This window comes from Drosophila gunungcola (genome assembly GCF_025200985.1).
Source record: "Drosophila gunungcola strain Sukarami chromosome 2R unlocalized genomic scaffold, Dgunungcola_SK_2 000013F, whole genome shotgun sequence".
NCBI lineage: Eukaryota > Metazoa > Arthropoda > Insecta > Diptera > Drosophilidae > Drosophila > Drosophila gunungcola.
The window spans coordinates 1,572,037-1,594,082 of NW_026453171.1; the positions used below are offsets into that span (position 1 = coordinate 1,572,037).

The 22,046-nt window shown below is 39.9% G+C and overlaps 4 protein-coding genes across 12 annotated transcripts in view; 3 read left to right on the forward strand and 1 right to left on the reverse strand.

The window, feature by feature from the left end:
• The first annotated feature begins 989 nt into the window (after nucleotides 1-989).
• On the forward strand, nucleotides 990-1,642 carry LOC128256291 (HIG1 domain family member 1A, mitochondrial). Its single transcript, XM_052986585.1, has one exon. The coding sequence runs from the start codon at nucleotides 1,132-1,134 to the stop codon at nucleotides 1,432-1,434; it is 303 nt and encodes a 100-aa protein (XP_052842545.1). The 5' UTR covers nucleotides 990-1,131; the 3' UTR covers nucleotides 1,435-1,642.
• A 1,888-nt stretch (nucleotides 1,643-3,530) lies between these two features.
• Nucleotides 3,531-10,821, forward strand: LOC128256288 (ran-binding proteins 9/10 homolog). 5 transcript variants are annotated; one of them, XM_052986581.1, is made up of 12 exons: nucleotides 3,531-3,650; nucleotides 4,374-5,856; nucleotides 6,880-7,044; nucleotides 7,113-7,306; nucleotides 7,370-7,551; nucleotides 7,640-7,752; nucleotides 7,816-7,967; nucleotides 8,025-8,242; nucleotides 8,303-8,466; nucleotides 8,528-8,661; nucleotides 9,335-9,446; nucleotides 9,509-10,821. In XM_052986581.1, exons 2-12 carry the CDS (start codon nucleotides 4,416-4,418, stop codon nucleotides 9,643-9,645), a joined length of 3,012 nt encoding a protein of 1,003 aa, XP_052842541.1. In that variant the 5' UTR covers nucleotides 3,531-3,650; nucleotides 4,374-4,415; the 3' UTR covers nucleotides 9,646-10,821. The 5 variants fall into 5 exon arrangements, with proteins under 5 accessions (XP_052842541.1, XP_052842540.1, XP_052842542.1 ...); XM_052986580.1 differs by having other exon boundaries at nucleotides 7,116-7,306; nucleotides 8,522-8,661; XM_052986582.1 differs by having other exon boundaries at nucleotides 7,116-7,306.
• A 173-nt stretch (nucleotides 10,822-10,994) lies between these two features.
• On the reverse strand, nucleotides 10,995-11,886 carry LOC128256290 (succinate dehydrogenase assembly factor 2-B, mitochondrial). Its single transcript, XM_052986584.1, has 3 exons — nucleotides 11,747-11,886; nucleotides 11,506-11,687; nucleotides 10,995-11,451 (listed from the first exon to the last, which is right to left on the reverse strand). The coding sequence occupies exons 1-3, from the start codon at nucleotides 11,762-11,764 to the stop codon at nucleotides 11,181-11,183; spliced, it is 471 nt and encodes a 156-aa protein (XP_052842544.1). The 5' UTR covers nucleotides 11,765-11,886; the 3' UTR covers nucleotides 10,995-11,180.
• A 400-nt stretch (nucleotides 11,887-12,286) lies between these two features.
• Nucleotides 12,287-22,046, forward strand: part of LOC128256014 (G protein alpha o subunit) — a 28,699-nt gene continuing 18,939 nt past the window's right edge. The window contains exons 1-2 of one of the 5 annotated variants that reach the window (XM_052986005.1): nucleotides 12,287-12,433; nucleotides 13,871-14,126. In XM_052986005.1, the coding sequence (XP_052841965.1) occupies nucleotides 14,009-14,126 (118 nt within the window). In that variant the 5' untranslated portion in view covers nucleotides 12,287-12,433; nucleotides 13,871-14,008. Of the gene's footprint in view, nucleotides 12,434-12,614; nucleotides 12,633-13,870; nucleotides 14,127-20,269; nucleotides 20,445-21,101; nucleotides 21,638-22,046 lie in introns of those variants that run through there. The other 4 variants (XM_052986007.1, XM_052986009.1, XM_052986006.1 and 1 more) reach the window with 4 other exon arrangements.

Here is a 22,046-nt window from a genome sequence, read left to right on the forward strand (position 1 = left end):
CCTTCAACTTGCGCATGGCTTCGTTCCCTCTCGCTCTCACCTGCTTCAACTCAATCTTTTTTCCCACTCGTCTACAAAATCCATTTTGTTATTGACAAACAACCTAGAAAACTATTGAAAATTAACACAAAATATGTATAATAAACTGTTTTTTTTCGTTAGATCTTATTTTGTAACGATCTCTAAAATTGTGGAGAAACTGGCATTGTTCTCCTTCAAATGACATTTCCAAAAACCACACAGTGCACATTGTATTTCCATTGTTATGATCTCATATTTAATTGTTGTGATCTGATTGCAATTTGGGTTGCATTCCTATGAAGGGCTTTTCGGCTTCTGAGCTAGTATTCTGCCCACCCACTTGATCCATCTGTGTTACTCATTGAGAGAAAGTTCGAATAGGTGTGCAAATTGCCGATAGATTTACCCACACAGTCTCACAAATTCACTCGCTCTTTTTTTTCAATTGGAAGTTTTGTGTACGTGAACGGGAGAGACGAGCGATCTGTTGTAATGTGCGTGTTTTACAGGCATTCACGAATACCACCAAACTGTTCGCCGCTCTCTTGCGCTCACTATCCAACTATTGTTGTGTTATACTTTTGCTTGTGTCAGTCTTTCACCAATAAACACAAAGCACCACTGAATGTTGCAATGCTCTCCGGAGAGAGATCAGCTGTTGGATCAGCTGTTTAAGGACTGGTCTCCTGACCGTTAAACTTGGCTTATTTAAATAGGCTAATGGAATAAAGGAAAAATCAAATATAGTAAGACTGTACTTTTTAGGAGGCAACCTTCTAGAATTTCATCACCAAAATCAGAGTTTCAGCAAGCCCACATATGTACGTAGAGAAATACAAAAATAGAGGAACAACAAATATGGAGGTCTTCCACGAGCGGCTATATACATACATACCCTACACATGTTCTTATGGGCGTATAAGTATAAGTATGCACTTGGCGATATGGCAGCGCTAAATGCCTATCTCTATCGCTACTTACTGATCGCCTGGAACCAGCTGGGTATAAAAGCCAGCGATCGCTCTCATTCGTTATTCAGTTAGCAACAAGTGAGCAAACTAGCACCAGCAAAGCATTATTCAAGTACAATTTTCTTCACCTGCGTTCTAAATGGGTTCCAATTCCCTCTTTGAAACCGACGAAGATGTTGCCCAGGCCAAAAAGTTGTCCAGAAAAGTCAAGGAATCTCCCTTTATGCTAGTGGGTATTGCCGGGTTCGTGGCCGCTGGTTTGGTTGGAGCCTACAAATACCGAAATCGGGGAACAATGAGCACCAGCGTCTTCCTAATGCAACTGCGAGTGGCCGCCCAGGGAACCGTAGTCGGATGTTTGACCGCCGGATTGGCCTACACCATGGTCAAAGAGTATCTGCTCCACGAAGAGCCAAGGGAAAATGCGAAGCCAGTCGACTAAAAAAGCGATCTTTACGACCGCTACCGATGCAAAATGCCTTAACCCTTGAGTTTTAGAAAAGTCTGCAAATTGAGTAAACTACAAGTGCACCTCCTCGAAGTATTAGCCACGTAATTGTGTTATCATTGTAAATTTCATTCCCATCATATGTCATTAAGTTGTATATCAATAAAATAAAGATTGTTATTTACTAAAGAACCAACCCCAATCCGTTTCTTAGTGTATTATTGTGTACATTTCAAACAAGGTAATTAGAAAATTAATTTCTTAAATTAATTCCGTTAATATCATAAAAATGGTATATATGTATTATAAAATATTTCTTAAATTTTTAAAGCTTATGACAGTTAATAGAAGGGGTTGGAGGGGGAAAAAAGGAGACCACATACAAGATCTCCGTATTTGTCTGAGACTCGTTGGGGCCTATATGTATCCCTTTAAATCTGACAAAATTGGTTAAAAAATATAAATCCCTTGAGGATTTCTCTTCCAAACAGGTGCACCAACTGATCACTTCCCAGTTGATCACTTTCTAGCTTGTATCATTCCTCAACCGGCTCCAAACATAAACAGAGAACCAGAGAGCATTTAATTATTAATGGTGTTAGTAAACAGTGGGGGAACACTAATACAAGATAATGTATAACCACACCGATAGGTCGACAGTGAGCGCAAGAGAGCAGATAGTCATTGGGTGGTATGTGTGAACGCCTATAAAACATGCACATTACCATAGATTGGCAAACTCTCCCGTTTATATACACAAAACGAGCCTCCAACTGGCAGAGAAGAGCGAGTACAATTGTGAGGTTGTGTGGGTATATATATTATAATTCTTATAAGAATTCACACACTAGGGCAGGTTTCCTCTCAATGGCTCACATATGTAAATGGGTGAAGTGGGTTTGGGCAGGCGGATGCGTAAAGTGCTGGCTCAGAAGCCACAAGAACCCAACTTAAATTAAGATCACCATAGTTAAATATCCCAACTGGAATTTGAATATGCTATTTGTAACGTGTGGGAAGTTTATCTAAGGGAAAATCAAATTCAATGTTCATATTTTAAAATCCAGTTCCCTTTCAGTTTGGAAACAGTCTATGCAAACCTTGCGTGGTTACAAAATTAAATTCAAAACGCAAAAACATTTGGTTCTATTATAAAATTTTTGTGGTTATTTTCCATTTGCCGTTGGTTATCTTTTTCAGTGCTGTTTGCTGTTGTTTTCAAATGTATTTTGTTGTCGAGTGTAACGCAAAATAGTTTACGGGAGGGAAGAGTGAGAGGTAAAGGTCATGAGCAGGTTCTCTCAGAGAGTGATAGAGATGTAAACAGAGAGGAAATGATAAAGAGAGACAAGAAAAAAAAGAGCGAACCGGGTTTGATCGGTGCGCCATATCATCGATAGACTGCAATAACCGCATTGCAATCGAATCTTTCAAATTTATCGCCCCCTATTGGACGGTTGACTACCAGAACTCAAGTCAACTAAATTAGTTTGAAAATTTTTGAGGTCTATAATCCCTTTACCGGAAAAAAATTTGTAGAAAAAAATGAGCTTTAAGTGCATTGACTTTAAAAAAAAATCAGTCAGAAGAAATAGCTTAAAAAAAAGGCAATTCAAATGCTTAGTAAGAATAATAGCATTTGTGGCCGTTGCGGCAACTTGTCCTATGTGGTCATAAAATGGCTCGAATACGCAATTGAGTACGCCTCACCCGAAAGAATTTTTATGCTCCGCTCGACCTGGAAAACTTTTGTTAAACCAGTTTTAAAAAAGCCTTATAATTTTGCAGGAAAACTGGTAGAGCTATATAGTTTTTATCATTCTTAATACCGCTAGAAAGGTATTTCAAAATGATTATACAAAATTCAAATTAACCGCCATGAGTTTTATACAAACGCAATAGGAAATATATTAAACAGCTACAACAGAATGTTATCATCGTTTTCCTAACATATATGTTGTGTTTCATGAGAGAGGAGAGAGTAATAGAGACGTTCCAATCGACTTAAATCTTTTGTAGTGGTGGAGATACATGAATGTTCGCAGACATCGATGGCTTTGGTGGAAAACATCGAAGTAACCGATGTTTTGAAAATAATTAATATCGATGACATTCGTGTTGGCATCGATGTTTCTCCACCACTAGTTTAAAAGTAAAAAAGTTGTAAAGTCGAATTCGTAGATTTAACAGCGCATAGCCACTGCTCGAAGGTAAATATATGCAGATATCACCGTAGCCACGTTTAACAGCTTTAAATGCCAGCCAAATCGAATTCACCAGCTTTAATAGAACCCCAACAAAAATCATTTGCCCCAGCTAAAAAATAAAATTTTCTTCTCTGTGCGTGTGTGGCTGTAAGTGTGTGTGTGCGTGCTGCATGCATATGCGTGTGAGCGAGAGAGAGTGCTGAGTGTGTGTGTGGACAGTGACTCGTTGGTTAGAAGGGAAAACAAAGAAAACTTCAGAAAAGAACGACGTAAAAAGGCATTTGCAAATGCAAAACAATATAAACTAATATAATAGCAAAGTTAAGAGAGTGTAAATAGCATTAGCTAATTTGGTTTGGTTATTGATTTTTTGCACTTTCGAGCATGCAGTTTTGTAGCTGTAATTGTTGTTGTTTTTTTGGAGCTGCAGCTGCGCGTCGCAACTGTAAAAACGCTGTTGCTGTTGTTGTTTGGGTTTTGGGTCAGTGAGTGAAAGAGTGCAAGAGCGTGTGAATGAGAGAGAGATGGACGTTGTAACTGACAAAGGACATTGCATTTTGGAGGTTGTTTGTGTTTGCTAGCGAATACCTTGCCCCTTTCCCCTTTCCCCCCCCCACCCGTTACGTATACACACACAGCATCTGCATCTGCATCTCATCTGCTCTCTCACTCGTTGTTCGCTCGCTCTCTCTCTCTCTAATCGTCCGCTGACTGTCTCTCTCTCAGCCTCCTTTTGCAACCACACCACAACAACAGAACAACCATAACATGGAGAACGTCGAAGAGGCCCCACCACTCTCCTCGGAGAGCAACAGCAATAGCAACAACAGCAGCGCCAGCAGCAGCTCCCACCAGCTCTCTCAATCGGCGGGTGGTGCCATGGGCGCCGAAGAAGCCCCCTCTTCGTCTCAGTCACACTCCCGCTCTCATTCGCCCGCCCCCTCTGTCCAAATCGTTCTAAATCCAATACCGAATCCCCACCACCCATTGAATCCCCCATCTGAAATGGAGGCTAGCGAGAATTCACCGCATGATCACTCACCCACTCCTACTTTCCACCAGACTGCACCGCCATCCACGACTCCATCGACGGCACCGCAGCGGGAAGAGCATGAGCAGCAGCCCCATCCGGACTTACAGGACCAAGGGCAAGATCAGCAGCAACATCCCAACCAGGATCAGCAATATCAACTACAACACGATCAGGCATTGCAGGACCAACAGCAACAGCAAGCATCGCCGGATCAAGATCAACACCAACGGCCAGACTTGCAGGAGCAGCAGCAGTATCAAGCATTGCCGTCACAGGAGCACCTTGACCTGCAGGATCAGCAGCAGCAGTCCCATCGGGAGGAGTTGCAGGTGGCCGAACAGCCAATCCAGCTAATCCAGCACCAAGAGTTGGCCAGAGAAGGCCAGCAAGCACTTGAAAACCAGCAACAGCTCAATCAAGAGCCCGATGAGCCACAAGTTCGGGAGCCGGAAATCCAACCAGAAGCCGAGCCACCGCCACCGCTGCTCCTTGAGGAACTGGACGAGCAGGACTCGGGATCCCAAGATCTGAACGAGCAGCAGCCGGCAGTGATCATTGAGGCCAACGCCATAGCCGAAACCATAGACGCCAACGCCGTGGAGCGCATCGACGACTACGAAGAGGACGACGAGGAGGTGGATGAGGAGGAGGAGGTGGTAGAGGACCGGGTCGATAGAGCCGCTGAGGTTCCATCCGTTTCCGGTGCCGCAGGCCAGCAGCGTCTCCACTCGGTGGCCGTTTTGCCGCGCTATTCGGCTGCCCGTGCACCACGAAGCGGCAGCAGCAGTAACACCAGCAACACCAGCAACAACAACAACAATAGCAGCCATAATAATAACAACAATAACAATAACAACAGCAGCACCAGCAGCGGCGGTCTATCGCGACGCACTCGCCATTTCTACAGCAACAACGGCAGTCACTTCAGCAACGACATGTTCCCCAGCCACGCCCCCCGCAGCAGCACCCAAACATCGCCCAGGGTGGGAGGTCGTCGCCAGCACTCCACCCCGGCTGCCGCCTCCGATTCGCCGCAGCACCAGGGCGTGGATCCCCTGAGGCTGCTCTATCCCAATGTCAACGAGAGCGAGACCCCGCTGCCCAGGTGCTGGAGTCCACACGACAAGTGCTTGTCCATTGGCCTCTCGCAGAACAACCTAAGGGTCACCTACAAGGGTGAGTCGGATTTGAGGATTGCATTTACTGTATTTAACTTCATATTGTCTTTAGGCTTTTGTTTTTATGATCTCAGTTTTTGCTATTTTTTTTTTTGGCTTTAACTATGAAATGTTAAACCTATAACTCAGATTCAAGTTTATGATACCAGTTCTTTTTCATTACAGTTTTTTGGTTGTATAACATCAAAAAATATTTCAAGTCAGATAACAACTAAGGGGGCCTTTATCTGAAATAGAAAAAACACATTAATGTGTTCAGAATCGTTCTATGAACAAGAGAAGAATGCGACCTTCATATTTGGATTTGACAGTCTGTACCAAATAGTTAATATTAGGCCAATGCGTCTTGTCCGATAAGTATGGAATTTTGTCCTAAATATGTATGTAGTGGGTCAGAATTTGAAAAAACGATCAAGTTAAAATTCGTTATCTTTCAAAATGTTTTTGTAATGAAAAGTTTGGTATTCGTATAGACCCTGAGTTTTAAATATACCTGATACAATGTTTTGTCAAATATAACATAAATACGAACCGTAAGAATGATTTTCTACAACTGAAATGTTTAGTAATTTGAGTTTATTTGTACTCCCCATTCCCGAAAAATATATATATTTAAAAATGTTACACAGAATAGTAGCAAGAAGAAGCGTATCAAAGGTGCATTTGCAGCTTGTACGCTCTCCCACTGTTTCTTTCTCTCTCTCTTATTTACCCACATAGGCACATGCAGGTGCTCTCAGCTGTGTGCTGGTGGTTTTGTGTTTTTCACTAGACACTTATCCCACGCTCATTCGCGTGGCTGTTAAATCGTTAACAGGAACAGCTGGCCTAATCAGTGTAGAATCACGTGTAGAATGCATGTAAACAGTGTACCTTACCTCAGTGGAGAAGTACCGCCAATGTCTAATAATGTATTTCTACATTTGAAACCTTTGATTAGTGTAAAAATTGTTTGCATTGTGAAATTATTTGTTAACCATTAATGGTAACCATGATCTTAACACCATTTACACTCTTTCAGGTGTGGGCAAACAGCACAGTGATGCCGCCTCCGTGCGCACCGCCTATCCGATCCCGTCCTCCTGCGGACTCTACTACTTCGAGGTGAGGATCATCTCCAAGGGACGCAACGGCTACATGGGCATCGGCCTGACCGCCCAACAGTTCCGGATGAACCGCCTGCCAGGTTTGTGTTGCGTTGTGCTGCTCGGCGAGATGCCCCCATGATTCCTAATGACCGCACCCCTCATCAAGTAGGTTGGGACAAGCAATCGTACGGCTACCACGGCGACGACGGCAACTCGTTCAGCTCCTCGGGAAATGGCCAGACCTACGGGCCCACCTTCACCACCGGCGATGTGATCGGATGCTGCGTTAATTTTGTGAACAACACGTGCTTCTACACCAAGAACGGTGTGGATCTGGGCATCGCATTTAGGGACTTGCCGGTGCGTATCTACTTGAATCTTATAATCCTTTATCCTATAAATTATCTGTGTGACTATTTCCAGACCAAGTTATATCCGACCGTTGGCCTACAGACTCCCGGTGAAGAGGTGGATGCCAACTTTGGCCAGGAGCCTTTCAAATTCGACAAGATCGTCGACATGATGAAGGAGATGCGCTCCAATGTGCTTCGCAAGATTGACAGATATCCACATCTGCTTGAGACCCCGGAGAACCTAATGAATCGGTGGGTATAGTTAAATCCTTTCCACTCATACTAAGCGTGATTGTAAGAGCCAATTTATTACAACCTATTTTGTTTTCCATTTCTGCAGCCTAGTTTCCACCTACCTGGTGCATAATGCCTTCAGCAAGACCGCCGAAGCCTTCAATGGCTATACAAATCAGTCCTTCGACGAGGACTTGGCATCCATCAAGATACGTCAAAGTTCGTATAAGTCTCAGCATTTGTAGAGTAATAAAATCAACTAAGAAACCATAAATCTTGCAGAGATCATCAAGCTTATACTGACGGGCAAGATGAGCCAGGCCATTGAGCACACCCTACGCTCCTTTCCCGGACTTTTGGAAAATAATAAGAACCTCTGGTTCGCCTTGAAGTGCCGCCAGTTTATCGAAATGATCAACGGAGCCGACATTGAAGTGAGTCCCAAAGTTCTTTATCAAATAAATAAATAAATAAGAGAATTGTTTTGATAGAATGTCAACAACAAAGTCACCGCCACAACCCAGACGATGCCCACAAACCAGACATCCGTGATACAGTCCACCAAGGCGTTCAAGCACAGCAAGAGCGGAAATGGCAATGGCAACGGCAACGGCAACGTGAACATTAATCAGACTCAACAGCAACAAAACACCACTGCGATTCCAGCTGTGATAAAGCCACAAGGCACCGACAAGCCAGATATAAAAAAGTATGAAATTCTTTACATATGAAGTTTCTGTGTAAGTTTAAACCCAACTTATTCCCTCAGCATGATGGTTGATGACAACTCCAACAAGTGCGTGGAGCACGACAGCAACAGCATGGACGTGGAAATGGAGCCCTGCCAGAGTCACTCCAACGGCGGCGACTCCTGCTCCAATGGCAATGCCAGCGCAGTGCGCAACTCTCTAGATGCCATCGACGAGGAAATGGGTGAGTAGATGTCGCTTGCGTTTCCGGGAAGATCCGTAATCGCCAGCACTTGCAGATGTAGATGTTTCCCCCTCGTCGCGCAGCTGCGGTCGTGTGATCGAGAAGATCCTTGAGTTCGGCAAGGAGCTGTCCTGCATGGGCCAGCAGCTGGAGAAGGAGAACCTCATGACTGAAGAGGAGCGTCAAATGTTGGAGGTACTGTTTGTCTTGCATATAGTCCATATTACGATGTGTATAGAGTTCAGCTTTTAAATATAATTAACTATTGGATTAATGTTTTACGAAATAACCATTAGAGTTAGTCGATTGACAATGCTTAAAAATTATGGCATAAAAGTAGTATTTTAGTCCATCAATGGATAAATCAAGAAAACAATGGAAGTATTAAACTATTTTCTACCGATTTTAATAATTAATAAATTGATTTTATTAATGAATAAATTCCATTAAAATGGTAAAGTACCATCGCAGTTATTTAGAAACGCAGAAATAATTTATTTGTTTATTTATACAGCGCTAACTTATAGTTAAAACTAAAAGCTAAAAAATTAGAGGTTAGAGCTATAGCTAGTATTAAACGCAGACATAATATTTCTTAAGAGGATAGCAAACCCGATATTAAAGTGAACATTGTCTTGATCTAAATAAAATTATATCCTAACAATTAGCTGTATGAGCACAAGGCATATATATTATACGTTTTCAATCGCTATTGGCACTAAGACCACTACTTTATTTACCAAGAGTAGTATGATTGACTACAGAATGAATTCCCCATTTGAATTTAGAGCTCCAAAAGCGTCCCTATCTTATAAGCATGATTTAGAATATATTAACAGAGTTCGTATACTTATGTTTGTGTTCGCAGGATGCATTTAGCTTGATCGCCTACTCAAATCCCTGGTCCAGTCCGCTGGGCTGGCTATTGTGTCCCTCGCGACGCGAGAACGTTTCCACCACGCTCAACTCGGCCATATTGGGTGAGTCCTAATGGAAGCATTACTTTTACAACTCGAATAATCTGTAATCCTTTATGTTACAGAGTCACTGAACTGCGAGCGCCGTCCGCCGCTGGAGTATCTGGTGGCCCACGCCGCCGAGCTGATCAAGGTCATTGGACAGCACTCGCTGGGCGAGGACGCTTTCATTACCATCGACGACGTGTTCCCGCAAAATTGACCCAGTTCGCCGACGCTGCTGAAGATGTTCGAGACCACGCTGACCCTGCCGCGCACCAGTGTGCTCACGGAACCGTTGGGCAGCGCCGGAACCGGGACTGGGCCCTCCACATCGGTGGCCGTTCAGACGAGCAAACGACGCCGCCGGCGACGGAACAAGCGACGTCGCAAGTCCTCGCTGTCCAGCAGTACCGATGCCCCATCGTCCCGCACCTATGATCCCGTGATGACGGGCAGTACCCTGCGCTCGGCGGCGGCGGCGGCGGCATCGGTGGGGGGCGCTGGCGTGGGCGTGGCAACAGGGACGGGACCAGTGCGTCGGGGTCGGCGCAGGAGCGGGGTCAGCACATCTTCATCGGCTCGACAGGAGGAGGCGGCGGAAATCTTGAGCGGCAGCAGCAGTCCATCGATGTTCGTCGATCCGCAGGACTTCTTCGAGACGCTCGACTAAATCTAGATTATTTACAATTCGTAGTAGGTTAAATTTTGTTGTTACTTTCGTTCTCATTTTTTACCCGCGCGCCACACCGGCTTCCGTGCGCCCATTTCAAAATAATTGACCACCTTCTTTTAACTGTTCGATTATGCTAAAGATGCGATGCGGCCTTTGATTTAGCGTGATTTTGAATAACTTTTAACGTATATTTTATATAGCCTCTGTAAGCATAAAGTGTGTAATATTATGATGTATAATTAAATTTGCGAACTGTGCTGCGACACGACCCTTGAAACTGATTTAGTTCTTTGTTTTTCGCTTCCACCGCCCGAACACAAAAAAACACACACACACACACATACTTCACAAAAATATAATCTAGAATCGATATTGAAGTGTACTAGCTTAGTGCAACAACTGTTCAACCATCTACTTAGCAAGTTAATAGTGAACCGAAACCCATAGTTAATTGGTATAAACCTACGTAGACACTCCGCGTTCAAATTTTCCGTGTTTTCGGCGATTTTCGAAGGATTTCGCGTCATCATGTGTATTGTGGCAAGACTAAGCAAAAGCAAATGAACATTTTAAGTGTAATATTTCGCTATAGTGATAAGCATATTAAAAATTAATCTATATATACAAGATTGGTCATACACACATACGGCAAGCATGAATACAATTTAACTGGATAATCGTTTAAATATATTGTATGGATGTGTATTTCAGGAAAAACTTAAATGTGATTTTTAATGGTGGGAAAGTGGGTATATCTGTATCTTACTTTCAATATCTAAACTTAAATTGATCATTTGTTTTTAAAGTGAGAAATCAAAGGACGGCAGTAAATGTAGTAAAACAAAATTTTAAACATTTAACAAAAGCAATTATTTATTTTTCAGTATAAAAGGTAAGAGATTAAAACGGGGAAAAATGCTAAACTCAGCCAGGTTAAGAAATCATTTACAATTAAAAAAAAAATGACAAATGTATCTTACAATTTAAATTATTGAAACCATTTACATTGTAATAGTTTAGTAATGCCCCAGCTAATACGTTTTCTTATATACCGTGGTAAATAGTTAATAGGATTAAGTGGTCTACAGATCCGGCTGTCTGATCCTTTGGACCTTCTCGTGGTTCTTCACGTGCTCCTTAAGCAGCCGCATTATCTCCGTATCGAATTGCGGGGGCGTGGGCTTTGTTTCGGTGGCCCAGTAGAAGATGTCCCAATCGTTGCTCACGCCATTAATTAGCTGATCGTATTCGGCGGTCTGATCGGCATTGAAATCCTTCAGGTGCTTGGCCACAAAAGTGCTCAGCAGAAGATCGTTTTCCAGCATTCCACGCTTTCGGCTCTGATACAAAAGGCTATAAAAGATAAATTAAACCAACGATTTTTATGTATTTGTTTTATGATTCTACCGCTGCTTTCGGGTTTCGAGGGGCTCATCCAAACGGACAGGATATTCCGGAACTGGCAAATGCGTGGGATCATCGTAATCAACAATTTCCCCCGGAGTTGTGTACTCCGTTTTGTCCAAATTGCTGGCCAAACGATTTTGAGCGATTGAAGGCAATGCCATTCGACGCCCCAATGTGGTTAACTAAACAAAGATATACATATAAGCAAATAATTGTGATTGAACTAGGTCCTTAAGCTCACCAGAATTTGCCGCAACATTTTGTGAAACAAACAAATTATAAAAACAATGATATAACGACAGTGTTAGTCAACAACTTTACAGAACATTCTGAATCGATAGCAGCATGCTATACTAATCGATAACAGTTACCATAAATAGTATTGATAAAAAGAAAAAGTTTTTAAAAATGCTATAAATTATATGTAAAATACGGATTGTTTTGTGCATTATTTACCTTTAGAGAGTTTAAAGGATTCTTAATTTAAGAATTTGTTAGTGATTATTTTGCATTACTAAGCTTTAGACTCAAACATAAGAGAAAAACAAAAATATTTGGCCTTTACTTCGTTAAATGTTTATAAGTTGTTTTAAATCTCAAAAAAGTTGTAAAATATGCTTTAAAAATTAATAATATAAATTTAGTATCATCTTAAATAAAACAAATATACGTTTTACGTTTTATATTTTTAATATAATTCAATAAGCATTATGGCAGCTGTTGCTCCCAGTGTTGGTCAGCGACCACCCCCGCCGCCACCAGTGCTGCGCAACGGCACCGCCAACAGCTGTTCCCCACTCGCGTTCTGCAGTTTGAAAGAGCGAACGAAGCGAGAGAGAGCAGCTAAATTTTCGCACACACGAAAAGTGCAATTTACTAATATCACTGCGGCCAGAAATACAAGTGCAAGTGCTCGGGAAGTGCAACGGTAAATGCCCACGATCGGTGCAACAACAACGAGTCGCGAATAAGGAACGCAAAGCAAGCGGAACCAATAAGAAAAGGCAAAAAAGAGAGCCTCCTGCACACACACACATGGACACATATTTAGGCAGCAGAAACAGAGACACGCACACACATACACTTTAGCGGTGTGTATACATTGCTGGCTGGAAAACTAGGCGGTGGTAAATGTGAAGCTGAAAAAAAGTAGAAAATATACATACAAGGAAAAGGAAAACTCGGGGGGTGGTGGGTGATGGAAAAGTGGGCGGGGGGTGTGGCGTGTGCAGCGCGTGAGAGTGCGTAGCGCGTGCGTGTGAGTGAGTGCGCGAGTGCAAGTGTGTGTGTAAGTGAAACAGCGACAAACTAAATGAAAATTTATACACTCGAAATGGTTAACTGTTTGCATAAAAAGCGCATTAAAAAAGCCATATTTTTTGCATAATTTAATTTCTCAAGACAGCTTAATGGCGAATCACCAAGTTCGCCGCCTTTTTCCAAATAGCCGGCTCTTTTTTAGCGCCTACGCCCACGCTTAATACATACACACAGCAAATATAACAAAAAAAGGAAGAAAAACACGACAAAGCTAACATATAAAACATAAAATGTAAAACTCTAGGGAAATTAAAGCCCCAAGAAAGAAAAGTGAAACCCAAAACAACTATAAACATAATCAAACAGCTCAAAATAAAAATTGATAAAACAAATTTTATAGTGCAAAATATAAAATCATAATCCAAAAAAAAAAAAATGAAAATTCTGACCTCCAGACTAATTCACTTACATGATAAATTACCACCCGTTATCTCGATCCAATGATATCTGTTGGATTTATCTTATCAGTGCGATTGATGAATTTTGTATCGATATCACAAAAACATGCTCCATATGCAAATTAGCTAAGGCTATCATTGCTTTTGCTTTTATTTTTACTTTGCGTCTGCTGATAAAAACCAATAACAAAAGCAACATAATTGAAACAGTGCGCGCCTTATTGGACACACAATGGCGGTCATATAATTAGGCCGACTTCTTGCTTAACTCAGGACAGTGCACGCCATGAAGATAGACCCGTCTAGTTGATGTGTGATTTTTTAAAAAATGTTGATCGAAATTAAAAAATAAAACCAATTTCATAGAATTGAGGGAGAGCATCATAAAAGATTCAAAATTATTATTATAATTTATGAAATCAAAACCTATAAATTAAATTCGATTTTCATTGACATTTTATAAAATTTTTGTATACTCTTGTGATTTGTTTGTATTGATGAAAACATGCTTCTATTATTTTGAACAGAGCTGTTTATAAATCCAATGACTTTCACTGGTTTGCTTTATCGAGTGTGCACTGTTTACAGTGAGTCATTGGCTTTCCCGAGCATTTGTGATTGTTAATGGGTTCAATATTCCATTTCAGTTGAAACCGTAAAACTGTACATAAGCAAATAAGATAAAAAGAAAAAGTCCAGGAAAATTGGAAAAAAAAAACGATTAACAGAAAATCCCCGTGTAAAACCAAATCCAAATCAGAATCCAAATCACCCACACAACCACAATGGGCTGCACCACATCCGCCGAAGAACGCGCCGCCATACAGCGATCCAAACAGATCGAGAAGAATCTGAAGGAGGATGGCATCCAGGCGGCCAAGGACATCAAGCTCCTTCTGCTGGGTAAGTGCACTTTCCCCACCCCCTTGATTTTCCATTGCCGGATGTGGAAATTCCGCTTCGCGCTTACCTTTCCACTCGAGCGCGATTCTATTGTTCTATTTCAAGGGAAATTGCTGGTTTATCGGCGGCCAGAATACGGAGCACTTGAGTGAGTGCTTTGGAAAATTGTATTTTCGGTTTTATGTGCCGATAGATAGGGGAATATTTATTGCACACACTTTCACTCAGCGGCCACGGTAGCGGAAATGCTGAATATTCAAAGCGATATTTTACTTTACCCACTCTAAAAAAAATAAGGAGTACATTAAGGTGTTTTCATTGTTTTTATATTAACTAAATTAAAACCAATTAATTGAAAAAGCTTAACAATATCATTAATTTTCAGAAATATAGTCAGTACATTTTTTAAATTAAACAAATGATAACCAATTTAATATTGATTTTAAATTTAAATCACGTAAAAAACTATTAATGAAAACAAAAAAATGTAATAAATTAAAACAAGTCAATCATTTTTAAAAAAGGATTTCATTCTTTTTAGACTACTAGAAAAAACACATGCAAAATTATATACTAGTTTAGTTTAAGTTTTGTCAAGTGTTTTGCAAACTGACAATTAATTTGGTTTCGATAAGGCAAAAATTCTATTCCGGCAGCAACTTCAAAGCTATTAATGTTTAACTTAACGACTTGTTGCCCTACAAAACAAAAACCCACTCAAGGTTTTACGACTCTATTCGACTGATGAGGCATCGATTACATGACAAAACTGTTCTTAGCATGCTTTTTTGGCCAAGGCGAAACTGAAGCAATAGATTAGGGTCAACTTTTGGGTGTTGCATATCGAATGGTTATCCCAAACTAAGGAGTACTCATGCACCACTGTGCAGGCAACATTGTGAACAATGGGCAGCAGCAACAGTTGCATCTGCCTTTGTGGCAGGCGAGTGTGAAAACTAAACACTTTCGAGAAGACATGTGGCTTGTGGAGCCCTCGCCTTGATTCAAGTGGTGCACTCGGTACAGTAGTGATGGGGGATTGAAATTCCTCTTGTTTTGATTAAATCCCAAAAATATACCTATGAAATGTTTACGATCTATGCTATAAACGAACTAGGTTTTTCTAAGGGCTTACTAAGAAAATTAATTAAATTTTTTCCCAATTTAAAGATTAGAACCAAAAAAGGTTTCTTTTAATTTTATTAAAAACATTTCAATTTTTTGAAAGCTAAAAAATATTTGAAAGTTTTGAATAATTTTGTTCAAAACATACAGATTAAAAATCATTAAACCAACTATAAATATTCTTTAAACCCAACTTTATGTACAATAAGTAATAACAAATGAGTATTTTAAATTACAATTTTTTTATTTAACTATCAAAGGCGAAGGAAATTCAAATACGTCTTAAGTTAAATTAGATTTGTTTTTATAAATTTTTGATTTTCTAGTGCAACATCGTTATAATGTTTTCTGAAATTCAATTGCATCACGATTAAGCATATTTTTAAGTAATGAACTTTGTGGAAAGGTATGTGTATAGCAATATGTTTGTCATCTCTGTTGGGAATCAGCCCACATGCAGCCTTAGCCTTAGATTAAGTCAAGTGCGTCTGCATCCGCCAAAGAATGAAGGCAATCGTCGCCACTTGACATTGAAACAATTGCACGTGGGTGCCATGGTGGATGCAACATGCTTTTGGGTGCCAGAGTGTTTGTTAACCTGCTTGCGCCAGTGACACTGAAATGTCAGTTAATGCTATTGACTTTGACTCGCCCCAAAAAAGAGATAAGGATGCAGACAGGCAGAGAAAGGACAAAGCTGCAACCTACACTGGAATTTCTCTTTCACTTTAACATCCTACACAAACATGTTACTAAAATAGGTACACTTAAAAGAATCACTATTCAAAACTCTGATGAAGTTAAATAAAAATTGTAATTAGACAAAAACGAAGGTTCAATGATTCTGAGTTCGAAAAATAAACCCTTTAAAGGCGTATTTAATTTTCAGTATTTTGCACTTAAAATCTTTTTTGTTTTATTCTGTAGAACCTTTTATAATAATAATACAAACTTGAGCACTTTGATTTGATAAAAGTTTAAGCTTATTGGAATTTTCAAAAAAATACTTTTAACAATTGAAAAAAGATTGTATATACAAAATTAAAACTTTATACGATGTTATTTATCTTTTATATTATCTTAACTTATATATTATTATATCAATGCCTCTATAAGAAAAATGAACTAGTTTTCCCAATGCAAAACCCGCTTATGAAAACGATTAAAATTAACATACTTAAGGCCATGTTAAGCTTATAAGTGCTACATACATTTTTTTAACTTAAATTGTTAGCTATAAATTTGTAGATTTGTACCCCATGTTTTGCCTGTGTAGGCGGATTACTTTGTGCACAGTTACTAGCTGTTGTTCTGTGCAATCAGGCAAAACTTTTAAACGCCCTAACAAGCAACAAGCTACAAGGGGCAGAGTCGAGTGTAGGGAAGTGGATTGCAGACATGTTGCAACAAGCCCCACTGAATCGCTGGGTGGCAGGTTTGTTGGCCAAAAGGTGGTGGAAGTGGGTTTTCGGTAGAGAGATGAATGGCAGGCGGAAGCATCGAATGGCGGCCAGGAAACACTAACGAAACAATGGACGGCACAGGACGGAAGGGAGTGAATGAATGGAACATGTACAAGTCCTGGGTGTGGCTGCATACTTCCCAACAGCACTGTGGGTCTCGAGTGGCGCCTCCTGGCAGAAGTTTGAAGAAACTGCCACTTGAGGCATACTTTTCAAGCCAAAGGTTATTAAGGAAACGTTCGATGCTCGTTTGTTTGCCACTTTTACAAGCCCTTGTGCTGAGTGATATGGCTAACTGAAACAATAAAAAACAATTTTGCACTGAGCCGAACTACACAAATATACTATAAGTTTCTGGCTTAGTAAAATGTTTCTTTAGCTGACTCTAAATAAATATACTTTTAATCTCGAAAGAAACGAAACTAAATAAAGGAAACAATACGTTTAGTTATGGATTTTAAATGAAAGAGAACCAATCAGTTTATGTAAGATAATGCTGCTTCAATTTAAACCTGAACAGCAAATTTGGTAATCTTTGTTGATGATAAAATATTTCTAATGTTATCAGAAAGTCAGAGTGTCCAAAGTTTTGTTATTGATAACCGCTTAGTATCCACTTACTGAATGACTGTCTGCGAATATTATTCCTGCATAAAAAAGGTTTTGTTGGCAAGTTTAACTATTATTTTTCAGACTAAAAAACTATAGGGTTAATGAAAAGCGAAACTGCATTGGGGACTCTGGGGAATGTTAACTGCTTATTCACCATTTTCTGCTTCAATTTATAATCAATTTTTATACCATTGCGATCGAATAACTCATCGGAAAATCATAATACACTTCTGTATAGCAGTTGTCAGCACACTTACTATAACATGCTCGCCCTTCTTTGTGAAATTTCAATATAGTTTTCAATATAGTTTATGTTATGTTATGTTATTTATTTATATTTTACAACACCTGCAAGGGTATCTAAACTTCGGCAAGACGAAGTTTGCTTCCTTTCTTGTTTTAAATTATTTACTGCGTTGACCTAAGCAATTCTGAGAATTACTTTTCAGATTAAAGACCTGTAGGGACCTATGTACATATCAAGACATGTTCTTATGAAAAGTAAGTCATTCGACATGGGATCTAGGGAATATATAATTTTGGCTTATCATAAAAATTTATAAAAAAATATATAAAATTATGTATTTGGACACGTATATTTTTACTCTAACAATTAAAAAAAGTTTTATTGGTAAAAATATGACTTTCCAATCGAATTTTTTTTTTGTGAATATTCCACTGAACATCTAGAGAAGCTATCGATGGCCCCATCCAATCTAGAACATTAAACAAATGTAACAAAGCAATTAAATGTCTGTCCGCTTCTTCAAACTCTCAAAGCTAAACAGCCCACAAAACGCCAGTAAACAGGCTCGTTAAATAAACTATAAAAGATGCCAAATAGAACACAAATCGAACTTAATTGAGCAGAGTCAAATGTCGCCCGAGTGCCAAAAGGTCCCGCGACCTGCAACCCGTAAAACGCCACGGAAAATGGAAAATGGCAATGGACGGACGGGTGGATGGATGGATGGTGGGGGGGATTTGAGGGAGGAGGTGCAGATTGTTTCAGTAGAACGACAAGTGCACAAGTGCTCCACTTTGCCGCTGTCTGTCATTCCAAAGAGCGAAGAGTTCGCGTGATAAAAAAAAGTTGTCAATTTGTTTGCCGTTTGTCGTTGGCTGCGGTTTGTGGTTTCCCTCTCCATGTAGTTCACCCTCTCCTTCTGAATCCCAATTCATTCAATAATTTCATTTGCCCATTCATTGTTTTCAATTTTTTCTGGGCTGCCATCGTTTTGGTCCATTTTCGCACAGTGATAATTTAATTAAGCTCGTTAGGGGATCGAGGTGAAAACAGGGGTTCCCTTCGAAATTTTGTACAAAGAGTATTTTTGTACATATGTAGTTAAACATTTTGGACTACATATTTGCAAAACAAAAAATTGTATATGTTAATAAATATTTAAAATTAAAAAAAAAATAAGCAAAGAATGCAAAAAGGCCTGTTTCAGAAAGAATCACTTTGACACTTTTAAAATATTATAAATTATATCAATATTAAAATCCAAAAAAAATTTCATTTTTCAAAAGTTTTAATTTCTTTATATTTTATTTTATTTATTTATTTTATTTTTTGTCACGTCATTTGCTTGTAGGTTGTCAAATTGCCTATTTTCCCTTAACTCTTTGACACGGAAACATGGAGACCATTATCGCCGCCTTATCCGGACATTGAAGGGGTTGGTGGCGGGGCGTAGCATTCCTCTGAAAATCAGAAATTTCCCCAGAAACTTACTTCTTGATTGCCTCTTGGCAAAGGCTTTGAATCAGGATGTCAGCACTTAATTGGCTGGCTGATGAGTTCAAGGTAAAACGATAATTGTAAGTAAGGGAATAGAGATTGCATTGATTTCCTCGAATTTGTGATGTTGAGTTAAGTATTCCAAATAAATGCAACTACGGTTGGTTTCATTTTCAGCATTTTATTACGATTTTGAGTGCATAAATTAAAGTTAATTAATTAATTTCTGAGAAACTAAGAAAAATTGGTCTCATTTATATTGATAAGTTGTGATTCGTTTTGTTCATTTTATTAAATGTTTATACTTTTATATACTTTTTAAAAAGCTTTATCGATTTGAGCCTGTTTAAGTAATTTAATAGTTAACATTTATTATTATCAAAATAAAGTAAAAATGTTTCAGAGATCACATTTTTTCCCCAATACTTTTTTTAACTAATTTTTTTCTCAGAATTGGCACACTTTTAAATGGCAAGAAGTTTTCTACCTTAGGCGTATGATCCATAGGTACGGGCATTGAATTAATGCCGAGCTGTACTGTACAATTAAGCATAAATAATTGCCGACGCTTTGCCAGTTTGATGGCCATGTCGGTTCTCTAATTGGGCCGCAATGCTTTTTATTATGGCACCGTTAATTGATTTACTCATAATCAATCTGCTCGTTTGCCGAGCTCGATTTGCAGTTGCAGGTAGTGAGCCATTGAACCATTCAATCAAAGTTCCAGCGACAGAATCCCATCAGTCGAATCAATGCGATTGTTTTATCTAATGGATATTTCCCCCGATTTTCCGCTCTACCGTTATGTTGGCGTGGGCGGAGCAGGAGGAAGAACACAGAATCTTGCTGCTGCTGGCCAACTGTTTTGTGCTAATGCGCTTTGGCTTGGCCCATAAACGTGGCAAAGTTCTAAAGCCGTCGACTTAATTGTGTGCGAGGAGGGTAGCATTCTCCATTTAAACTGCAAAGCCACTTTAAGTTTCTCAAAAAAAAAAAAAGGAAACTCGCGTGGGCGCACTCGTTGATTTGGGGGTTGTCCTTGTCGTGTGGTTACTCGCTGTTCTGCGCAGACTCACTGTTTCGCTCTTGCCTCTCTGGGATTTCCAGTGAAGCAGGCGCAGACGCCCTCTACTCCTCTCTCTATGGGAGCTTTCACTATGTGTACTGAGAAAGCTCGCCTCTTTGGGCGGCACCACACAAGAGAGGAATTTCTTCCAGCGCATCCAGGCACACAGTTCCGTTAGTTCAGTTGAATTCCGCCAGCTCTCCAGAAAACTCGCACGAAAGGGAGCTATAAAACCGTTAAATTGGAGTTCCTAAACCAACAAAATCGCTAAAAAATGTGTTAATTTTATTATAATATCCAATAATTATGTGTGTAAATTAATATGTTGTGAACAATTTACTTTGGCGCTTAAACCAGTGACTTTGCAAAAGTGGTTCATCCCTTTCCTCTTTTTTGGACAACGCATGAATCATTTAGCCTGCTGGAATACAAAAACAAATAGCTGCCAAGTGTACAAAAGAAAAGTTTTGGTTGTGCTTTTCTTATTTGTCTGAAACAACAAAATTTCGCCTCCTTGCGTCAGCATGTGCCCATTTTCCAGTTCTCTCACTCCCTCTCTCTTGTTTATGGCCACTTGTAAGACAGCGCGTGAATGAAAATTGTTTAAAAAGTGGAGAAGTTTCCAACAATATAGCTATTAATGATAAATATAATCATAAAAAGCTATTATTAAACAACAAATATAAACATTTCATTACTGACTTTATCGCAAAGAGGAACAAAAGTTGTTGTCTTAAATTATTGATTTTTTTGCCATATTTGTACGCATTTCGAATTTTGGTTAATGAAAAACACGCTCCTTAATTACTTGGCTCAGAAAGCTTTCGCCTAGAGCTTTTCCACTCGCTACTCACTCTCTCCCTCTATTTCCTAGTCTCTAGTTTTCCTAGCCAAAGACAACAAAATTTCCCGCAATTTCCAGCGAGTAACAAATTTCCTTGCTCTTGGACACGCGAATTTTTCAGTTTACAATTGGACTCTACCGTTAGCGGTCAAAACGCGTATCCTTGAGGATTCGCAGTGCGGATCAAAACAAAATGCGCAGATAAAAACAAACTGAGTTGTTGGGTGACATAATATCATACTATTTTGCAGTGGTAAACAAACTTATTTTGAGAGTATTAAAAGAAAAACCCTTGAAAGAAAAAGCAAAAAAAAAGTGAAAAGAAGTGCTACAAAACCAATAGACAAGCTAAAAGCAAACTGAAAACTTGAGTAAAGTGACAAGATCCAATCCCTCGGATAACAGAGTTAGTTGAACCCTCCGAATTGTTTACCCCGCACATTGCTCACCTGGTTTTCTTCGCTGGCAACGTAGTCGGCCATTGAGTTGGCCGATACCAAACGACCTTCAAAACGTTTTGCGTCGAGGCAATACGCACCATGGGCTGCGCACAGTCTGCCGAGGAGCGAGCCGCAGCCGCCAGGAGTCGCCTCATCGAGCGCAATCTCAAGGAGGATGGCATACAGGCGGCAAAGGACATCAAACTCCTGCTGCTGGGTGAGTTTTCGCAATGCCCAACATGGCAACCCAGGCAACACGCGAAATGAACAGGCATCATGCATATTTAATTTACGGCTGGGCTAAAATTAGTGTAGTATACTTAGCGGCTGCCCTGGCTGCTCATTAAAGCCAGATGTCCTTAAAACAAGCTTCGGTTTTATTTTCCGTCAGATGCAGCCTTGGCCTCTGACCAATGCTATTTGTGGTCACTGCTGGAAATTTATATATCCCAGCATGACACTTTAAGGTTCTTTTTCCCCTTTATTAAAAATGTATTGGTAAATTGAGAAAATTATTTTGCCTAGTTTAACTTTGTAAGAACTTATCAAAAATAATAAGTAAATAATTGTGCTTCGAATCCGTTACTTATTACAATGATAACGTTACAGAAAGTCTTTCGCCGAAT